The 10,631-nt window shown below is 37.4% G+C and overlaps 1 protein-coding gene across 1 annotated transcript in view; it reads right to left on the bottom strand.

The window, feature by feature from the left end:
• Positions 1–10,631, bottom strand: part of LOC103914987 (inactive N-acetylated-alpha-linked acidic dipeptidase-like protein 2) — a 149,483-nt gene that overhangs the window by 21,355 nt on the left and 117,497 nt on the right. The window contains exon 9 of the mRNA XM_009321731.1: positions 6,575–6,668. Coding sequence (XP_009320006.1) covers positions 6,575–6,668 — 94 coding nt within the window. The remainder of the gene's footprint in view (positions 1–6,574; positions 6,669–10,631) is intronic.

The raw sequence follows: 10,631 nt of genomic DNA, 5'->3' as shown, positions 1-10,631 counted from the left end.
GTGAGGGGTCTGGAGCACAAGCCTTATGAGGAGCGGCTGAGGGAGCTGGGGTTGTTTAGCCTGGAGAAAAGGAGGCTGAGGGGAGACCTCATCGCGCTCTACAACTACCTGAAAGGAGGTTGTAGCGAGGTGGGTGTCGGTCTCTTCTCCCAAGTAACTGGCGATAGGACGAGAGGAAATGGCCTCAAGTTGTGCCAGGGGAGGTTTAGATTGGACGTGAGGAAAAATTTCTTTACTGAAAGAGTGGTGAAACATTGGAACAGGCTGCCCAGGGAAGTGGTTGAGTCACCATCCCTGGAGGTATTTAAAAGACGTGTAGATGTGGCGCTTAGGGACATGGTTTAGTGGGCATGGTGGTGTTGGGTTGACGGTTGGACTTGATGATCTTAGAGGTCTTTTCCATCCTTAATGATTCTATGATTCTATAGCTTTAAGGGCATCAGTAGTTTTTACCATAACACACTGAACTTCACTGCCAAGGGAAACTGTGATTTATGCATTTCTCACGTTGAGAAGCTGGGAGTTGAAGGGCAAATGATTCTTAAAGAAAAGGATGCATTAACTAATAATGTCTTAAACATCTTGTGATGCTTCTATAGAGAAAATAAAAAAACCTGCAAGTGTTACTTCACTCAAGATAAAACAACGCCACATTATGATACTTTGTATTCTTTGTCCTTTTGTCTTCAGTATGAATCATGATGAATCATCTAAGCTAGTTGTTTAGTTGTTAAATAAATAAAATTGCAAGTACAAGAAAGTGACTCAGGACTATGTATACTCTTGATCAGAGAATTATACCGTTGAATTTCATTATACTTGCAAAATGTAACTGGATTTTATACAGAAACAGGTTACACCAAATAGATATTTATTTTTACAGACATTGAATACAATAGCCTTTCCCTGTGTAACTGATTGCTCTTATGAAAAGTATTGCTAGAGATTTAACATTTTAAAATTGTGTTTGTGCTCTCTGATATGAACATACTTGCCTACGAGTACCTGCAGGAGAATGAGCACAGACAAATCAAGCAGTTTAAGGCATGATGCTCACTCTCCATGCATGTGAACATGTGTTTGCATGTAAGAGAAAGGGGAAATTGCTTTCGGTTTTAATTAGCTTGCACACTCACAATCAGCTACGGTGTGTTGTTGCATTCACTAGGAAGATTTTTCATGCTGTGCAAAATTGGATGATCAGACCTGGCAGTGGAAAATCTGAATGGGAAAGCTTTGTAGAAAGTACCCTAAAAGGGGGCAGAAACACAAATCCACAGACGTCCTCAGTGCAAAGAGTATGTTGCCAGCAGCTTCAATTTTGCTACCACGACTGCTACTGCCCAAGCAAACTAATCTGATGTTGCTATAAGAAGTCTCTTTTCAAAGAGGCTATCATTAAAAAGGCATGTTGTGACATATTGTTATGCATGTCAATACAGAGGAAGTTATGAATGACTTTGTACAGAGCTGTTGAAACATATAAGGCCTACTGACACAGAATAGATGCTCATTCTTTCCCTTCAGTACCAAATGCTTTGTCCACAGAAAATGCATTTTTCCATGATTTTTTTTTTAAAGGCTGATGAAAGGTTTGCCAGTACTAATATACAATATCTTTGAAATGATACTGAAGACAAGATGTCAGTGTCTCATGGCAGAGAAGTTATTTCTATCATATATACAGATAACTAACTGTTGCATTTTTCACCTCTGTAGCAGTCAAGAATAATGGGTGGGAACAGTAAAAAAGGAAGCTTTCTGAACATTACGGACAGATGAAGAAAGTAACTCTGAAAAGCACCCTAAATGATCAGGGAAATACGGTCAAGCAGGTAAAATGATGCCAAGCTGAAGACTAGCAGATAGCTGTAGGCAATGAGTATGCAGCCATCAAGTAAATGACAGAGATATGTTTCTGTATTGATTTTTCTAAGGATGGAGAGTTTAGGCTGATGTTTTGAAATGTATGGGTTGAGCCAGAGCTGTGGAAAGTCATGCAGACTTTCCTGGAAATGGCTTATCATAAAACAGACTATTTTTAAATTTCTGCTAGCACTGCCTACTATTATCATCCCAAGTACTTCAGCTGCTGTAACATCTGTAAAACATCCATTCTGGGAGAAGAAAGGGCCCAACTAATAGGAAGCAACACACAACTGACACTGCATGAGCCAAAGAGCTTGAAATCATAGCCCTTGCCCTCCCTATATAGGGAAAAACAGAAAATCTCACCCCCAGTTAACTTAATTTGTCTTCATAGATCTCTCTCAGCCAGTACCTATTAGAGATGGCTTACAGCTTATCTGATTTGCTTACCAGCTTCAGCAGCCTGTGATGAAAGCCACAACTAGGGAATCTTAGCATGTGTGCCTAGTGCTACTGAGCCACCATCTAAGACTAGGGCAACAGATACCAATTTTTGAAAGGTCTGCATGGTCCTAGGTGGGCCCAGTGACCTGCAATAATGAAACGATACCAGCTTCTACAGCCAACAGCACCTAAGCGAGAGACATGGCTAGCATCAAACCTGGTTGCCTTTATTTTTATAAGCTGTGTGACTGAACTTGTTATTGGTGAGTCAGTCAGGTGAAAAGGTACAGAAAGGCTTTTGATCCCAGTGAGACACTTTAACACTTCCATCATCAATCTCTGAAGCTTGCTGTAATACATACTAAGTTTCAAAGAGGCTCAAATACAGTGCAAGATAGGCTATAAGGAGCAAGTCCAGACTGCACAGTGCTAAAAGCATTCAGCGGATGATACGAATATGTTTTGAATAAAAATGCTTATATACATACAAAATACTTATATACAAATGCTCATACACTCGGACTTGCATATACATACAAAATACTTCTATATAAGTGCTTAAAAGAACCATTTGTATCATTCACAAACCAGATTTGACGTCTTGTCTGTGCCCTACCTCTAAAGATAAATTGGGTTTTCATAGCATGCAAGGCCTAGCGAGATATTCTTGTATTTGATTCAAGTTGCAGTGGGTCTTGATTTTAAATGTATGAAAGGCACAAACACTGCACAATTGCAATGTGTAGTTAATGAGAATATTTTAAACTGTCACCTATTTATGAATTTCTCTAAAATATCACATCTGTGATCAGATAGATAACAGCCTGAATAGCCCCGGGGACTTGGATTTCAGTCTTGGAACCCATCTCATATCATTTATGACCATGAGGTTTCCTGTTAAACATCAGACCATCGGCAGAAGCACAGAAAGAAATGTCTCTCCAGTCACAACCCTTCCTTTCAGGTAAACCCAAAAGCAGTAGCTTGTTTCCAAGAGTTCTGGTGTATGCAAGCGGAGGGAACACATGTTGCTTAACAGCCATTTCCCCATCTTTCTGAGGAACAGGCCTCAAGCCAGATGTGAACATGTTGTGGATGACATTTCCCTATAACCTGCCATCCAGCCTATCCTGAATGTAAGAAATGGTTTATAAAGTGCTAATAATCCCATTGAATTTAACGGAGCTAACAGTACAGACACCCACCGCATTACAGAATTAAATCCTTTGGAAACATAAATAAATGCAGTATTAACAAATATTAAGACACACACATCCTTCTGGGAGGACATCCAGGAGACTGCAAAACTGTGACTCCAGTATTTACACATATGATTTAACTTCAAGAATGTGAGAAAGTCCAACAGGCAATAAAATGGGTGTTTAAGTGACTGGCTGAACCAGATCCCAGAGGCACAAAATTAAGCCTAATGAACAAATCTAGCAAGTTGTGCAGATTTCCCTTCACCTTTTCTACATTTACAGTTTGCATCAAGTTGGAGAAGGAAATAGTTTACTAAGACAATGCACCTTTGAGCTGGAAATCTAAGACAACATAAAATCTTTTGAAGAATGAAGAAATTCATGAGCCATGTTAAAAAGTACAACTTCTCATTTAAGTAACCAGGAAAAAGACCATTGTCTTATTGGTTTCCAAAATAAAAATAAACTGTTATTTGACACAAGTCAGAGATAGTCGAGACATGAAAGTCATGAGAAAAGTCATTAAACAAAACTCCAAAGTAAACAGCTGGGAGAAAATTTATCCTGCTGGCCCTACAGCCTAGAAAATAATTTTTCCTCCCCTGAAGTGGTTGAGTTAAATGATCTAACTGAAGAGTTAGAGGAAAAAAGACAGTTTAAATCACAATTTCCTGTTACTCAAAATAAAGAAAAAAGGAAGAATACTACTAGACATCTCATGTTCAATTGAAGGAATACCAGCTGAGCCACACACACTTTTTATTTGATGATTACTCCCTGCTGTGTTTAGGCTGAACTAAACCAATGTTTATATGGCACAAGAGAGCTAAAATTACTTGTCTTTTTGGATGCTCACTGATTCCAGACCAATGCTAGCCTACTGACTCCTAGGTCTTGACAATGATGGATGGCGAAGATTAAAGAAAAGGTATCATACTTCTATGAATGTGTATTACAGGAAAGAGATACTTTATACTGTAGAGAGTGAATGAAATGCAGGGGAAAGACCTCAAGATTTCAAAAAATCTTTAAGTTTGGGATAAGATGTCACATTCTACTAAATCATATGTAAAGCTTTGGTGTGGTTTTATAGAACTTCCATCTTTATTTAACAGATCAACTTGAGAGTTCCATAAATGTATAAATAGAAAAATTATTTTTCAAAGGCCTTAGCACACTACAGGTAATCTGTATAACTGCAGAAGAGGAAATAACAACATGGTTTTACGTATCTCACATTTTCCCACTGTGAGGTCCTAACAAGGGCATGCTTTGCAGTAGTCTTTTAAATTTCGTGGGGGTTCTTGTCAGGGATGTACCTTTTACCATTCCTTTTAAGTTCACTGAATTCTGACCAGAATACCAGCTTCTGAAATATCTCAGCTTGTACACAATTATGTTAGAGTTTGGCAGCTAAGTTATCAAAAGATTTAATCTCCAAGGACTAAGCCTCTTATGTGCTCTGCACATCCAGCCTACTTTCAACCAGTCACAGAAAAGGAAGGAGAGTTGGCTCTCATTTGAATACACTAAGATATGAGGAAACTGTAAGGGAAAAGGGACAGAATGGGAGGAGGAAGACACACAATACTGAAGAAGAAAGCTTATATAGATGAGTGACACTAGACAGTGTTAGAACCTAGACTTCCTCACCTTCCTTAGTCCTTAGGACTGGAGCTAAGACAGATAATCTTTTCATAATTGATATGAAGGTTTGTTGTTCTTTTGTAGTCTAGGTAATAGCAGAGAACATCTCAGTAACATACAATGGGTTTTGTTCCTTATATCAACATTTTTCTACCAACTGTAGAGAAAAAAACCCCAAAAAACAGCCCCCAGAAGCAAAGGGAATGCACAACTGCACCCTTTAACTGTGTTATCTCAAACAGCTCAAGCCAAGGCCTACTGGCTTAATTGGGTTCTGTTGTCAACATAGGCCAAAAAGACTGCAGAATGCTTTTTCTTTTATCAAGCCCTAAAAGGCCACAAGACAACAGAAAGAGCCAGAGATGAGAAGGCAACACAGGAACATTAGTAATGGCTCCACAATCTTCATGGAGTGGTCTCATATCAAGGCATTAATTCTACACCTAGCAAACAGTGCCAAATCCAGAGTTGAGGGAATAGGCAGCTTGACAACAAGCATTGTGGAGTTTGACCTTGACGACCGAGCCTTGTGTCCTTGAGAGGAGAATAACAAGTAAGAAGAACGCGAAGGAGAAAGTGGGAAAGTACCGAAGGAAAATGAAGCAATAGCCTATGTGCTTGTGTGTAGCTACGCGTGATCAAAACGCTGTGCCCTATCAGTAAGCTGCTGATAGCGCGTGAACACTTGAGTTTTGTATAAAAGGAAAGTTACACCATAATAAAGGGTCTTTGGTTGCTGCCTGCCAGAGTCCGTGCCGTTAATCCCCACACAGAGTCTATGAGAATTATATCATTTCCAAGTTACCAGTCACTTCTGTTTACTTTCTGACTAGGAGCCTTTTTTGTCCCTCTCCCTAACCCCAACCCGTTGTCCCAAACACACCAAGATCAGTTTCAAATACAGAGCTTTCGGGGTCTCAGTGCTTAATCAACTCAAACAATACATGTTGGTAAATTATTGTGCTATGTTGCACCTGAAAAAGGAGAAAAGTTAGCATGCTCTGCCAACAAGGTGAGTTAGTGCAATAACCAAACAAGGAAGATGATTGTGAAAATTAAGGAGCCAAATGGCAACTGGATTACAAGTCCTCTCTTGCTTGTACTGAACAAAGCCTTGAAGGGAATTAAAATCAAGTTCAGTCACAGAGGTTGTTATCTTTTGACTGTAATGATGAGATTTTAATACTAATTATTGCTTAACTGACATAGTAATGTCAGAAGAAATATAAACATTTTATGGCTTTATTTAGCAACAAAAACTGTATTTTATTTAGCATTATATAATGACACTGTTTAACTAGTAAAATCACTCGCTACCATTCAAGTGGAAATTGAAAATCCGTATCAGGGAGTAGAAGATCCTTTTTTTTCTCTGTATCAATGGAGAACAATATTCCTCTAACAAAAATTACCTTTAAGACTGTTCTGAACTTCTAAGGCGATGTCGAGGGCATTAAATGGCAAAACTGGTTCATTGGCAATTTGCAAAGTCACTTGTCCTGTTAGCTGAAAAACAAACAAACAAACAAACAAACAAACAAACAAACAAACAAACAAACACAAAACAGTCAAATAATTTCTAGCAGATTTAATAGCCAGCACATCTTTTGGAATATCATAGCCTTTCATTACATTGGCTTTTCAGGGAAAAATGAATAAAACCCCATAAACACATCTTTGTGAAAAGGAAAATTACCTAGACCATTGTCTTTCTAATACAACATTTAAAAAATGTTAAGAGATTACAATTTATGACCACACACAAGAATTCTGTGCAGTATTTTTTCTGTGGACCTATGATACTGCAGGAGTCTCTGAACGGCCTTAGTTTTGCTTTGTTTTCAAATAAAACATCTCAACATTCTAAAAATAGGAATGAGGTTTATTGTTTTACTTAGTTCTCTGGTTTTAGTGATCAGATTTTGAGAGTTTACACAAGCAAAAAAACCCCCCAAACATCACAGACATTAATGAGCTTCAGATCAAGCCCACGGCTGAATGCAAGCTGACCTGAAAACCTAATGTCTTTTGAAGAGATATGTGACAACTTGATGCACACAGACATACAACTTCCAAACTGGATAGAACACTACATTCTCTCAGTAACTTACAGAAAGAAATTCCCAAATGAGTGAAAGGGAACTCTCAGTCCACTCCAGACTAGACATTAGCACCTGTCATGAAACTCAATGGCATGAAAGCTTCTTTTCAACAGTTCCAGAGATGAGGCCAGGGACCGACTGGCCTGAGTGCTTTTTTCACTTACAGAAGACAGGCTCTCCAGCTCAAGGCTTAGACATGCTACAGGGGCTGTGTATAGAAATATGTCTTTCTGCTGAACTATACCTAGCCTGTGATTAAACAGAGGATTTCAGTCTGTAGGCTGCCAAGTCCCTCACCGTTTGTGGGAGCTATAAAAACACACTGATAAAAACATGCAAGAAACTTTAATTCATCTTCTTCATATCTTGATACTGCAAAAGGGAAAAAAACCACCTGTAAGGCTGTGCTCTAAAATGGAATGATGGCTGCAGGTGATGGCGATTGTGTTGATAAAAATGTGGACTGAATAGAATCATGTTGTACAATACTTCCCAAGGTGTTGGGGGGGTTAGAATAATATCTATCCTTCAAAAGCAATATGATAGTTGCTGTGCTGAAAGTAGCATTTTAATTCTACAATACCAAGTAGTAGGAAAAGTCAACAGTGCTAAGTAATATTAAAAACAACAGTACGGCAATTGGAAAGGAAAACCATCTCCCAGGAAAGTGGATGAAAACAGGTTAATATCAGAAATACAAGTTTCCTGGAGAAAGATTAATAGAACCCCAACAACATTTCGAAGAAAGCATTAAAGAAATACTGTTTTTTGACCTGGCCACAGATTGATTTGGGGACAGAGACTGAGGGAACATGCTGTATATCAGGCTGCAACCTCCATCTGAGCAGACACACACTGTGAAGCTATTGAGATTTACCTCTAGAGAATACAATATTGCAAAAGGCATGAAGAAAAAACTTACCATATATAGAGTGAGAAAAAAATAGGGAGGAATAATTGTATGTCAGGCTGTTATCAGAAAAACTAAAGAACTAAGAGTGAACTTGAAGGAAGATGAAAAATACTGTGTTTGGACATCTGTGTTAAAATATTACACAGTAACCGCTCACGAAACTTTTCTCCAAACTTCCCGACTGCACGGGCCATTACGTTTTCTATCAGTGATTATACACAGAAGTCTCTGGGTTGAAAAGCATTACAAAACATTGGTCTCAGGAATATCAGAGAGGTATTGCGGAAATACAAAAAATAAAACTGTTAGGGCAAACAGAAACCTGTACAAAACTGTATCCAATCGAGGTTCATATAATGCAGCTATAAGCAACTGTAAAAATCTGGTTCTAAATGTCCAAATGCCATGCAAAATCCTTCCTTGTCCTGCATGGAACTATTTCAAGATATAGCTGCCCAAAACATTAACAACTTGTAAGTTGCTATGGAAAAGCAACTGTGGCAATGAAATAACATCTTATTAAAGAGGAGGTACTCTATACGGAGCCCAAACTCATTGAATCCTATATAGTACTATATCACACTAAACATTTGAATTCTTCCCTGACACCCCATTTCTGCAAAAATCTTCACTAAACGGTAATGTAAGATGCATATTCATAGGTATATTTTAGGGAGGGACATGAACAGTTATACAGTGCTACTGATACTTTTCAATCTGTTACCGCAATGTTTAAGAACACAAAAGTATGGAAAAAATGCTTCTTTTCTGAGGCACGAAAGTGGCATTAAAGAGGAGAATACCCTAGTAAGCATCTTTCCTTTTCATCATTATTTCCTACAGAATCTGGCTTGATTTTTTTAAGTTCTTGCCTTATTTCTATTTCTTCCAAGCAATTTTCTTTTTCTTTTCTTTTCTTCTTTTCTTATTTTTCGTAAGACCAAAGTTGTTTTCTCTTTCCTATTCAAATAAAGTTATACCATCAGAATCTTATGACTGACTGAAGCATTTCGGAAACTTTATAGTATCTCTGTATGTAATACTGCAGACATTTGTGTGTTAGTAAACAGGTAACGGTGGATATTACATCACGTACTTCGTAGGCTAATCTGGAAGAAATCAATCACATAAAGGAAAGCTCAGAACATTGATTTGAACAGAGTAAGTAATAATGCTGCAGAAGCATATATCAAACCCACATAATGCAGCAAGACAGAAAAGGCTACTGATTTCTTATTTATAGTCTTATTTTTGGATATACCATTCCCCTGAGTACAACACAGAATATACATGGAAAATAAAGGCAAGCTTCTGCCCCCTTTTCCCTGTTGAAAAATGGTTCAGACTGACTACTGGATTATTAAATGCAAGAATAACTTAGCAAAGAGTAAAGACAACAATTTTCTCATAAACTGAAATGCTAAAGCTGCATAATTGAGTCTATTCCCATACTGAACTGGTTATAACACTAATGACAACTTCTCAAATAACATTTATACATAATAATACACACACAATACACACAATAATTGATGTAACATTTGCACAATTAACAAGTCTAAAGAAAAAAATTATAGTTCAAATGCTAATTGATTCTGAAATGCTTTTCTTATACAATTTAAAATTAAAAAATAATCAATTATGTTTCCACTGCGCTTGGCTTTGGGAAAGGTATTCTTCAGTAAACTAAAATGTATTTAATGAACTTCCAATTACTTTAGAGATAGATATTAATATGAACCATAACAATTGTACAGTTATACTGTATATTGCAAAATAAATCCGAATATTCAAAACAGGTTTATACCAAGGTAATTTTTTTTCAAAGTCTTTTACCTTACAGCGTAAACACCTTTGTAGGAAGGAAGTAACTACTGTCCCTGCCTTTATCTTTCTGACACCACGCAGATCCCAAAAGCTAAAAAAATCCAAAACAACAACTTCCAAAAATGCTGGTGTTAAAGATGATTCAGTATCACATGACACTTCCTAAATGAAGCCGTAGGTTCTTCTCTCTTCCGAAGTGTTATACCCTACTCATTTAGGAACTATGTCTTCCTGCAATTCTACCCAACTTATGAACCTAATTTCACTATAAAAGTCAGCTCTCAGGGACATCAGGTGGATCTGCACCACTCTCCAAAAGACCGTGACAATAAAACAATAACTAGATTAAATACATACAATATGTTCATTTATGTAAATTATAAATATCCTTTATCTTTTTAGCTGTTTTAAAATGTAAATAAGGAAATGAACTAAAATGGAGTTGGAAGGGTTCATCATAGACATTATTTTTTTGGTGAGTATGTCACACCTGTTTTTTCAGTGAGTTAAACTCAGTTTTCAAGGCAACTTGCTTCCTCAAATATCCAAGCTGTCTATTAATAACTCAAAGCATGTCTATTGGCATGCAGATTTTTTTTAAAAATTGAATACTTAAAACCCAGGACA

The sequence above is a fragment of the Pygoscelis adeliae genome, unplaced genomic scaffold (assembly GCF_000699105.1).
Source record: "Pygoscelis adeliae isolate BGI_AS28 unplaced genomic scaffold, ASM69910v1 Scaffold223, whole genome shotgun sequence".
Classification (NCBI taxonomy): Eukaryota; Metazoa; Chordata; class Aves; order Sphenisciformes; family Spheniscidae; genus Pygoscelis; species Pygoscelis adeliae.
This window is presented reverse-complemented; position numbering and strand designations above follow the sequence as displayed.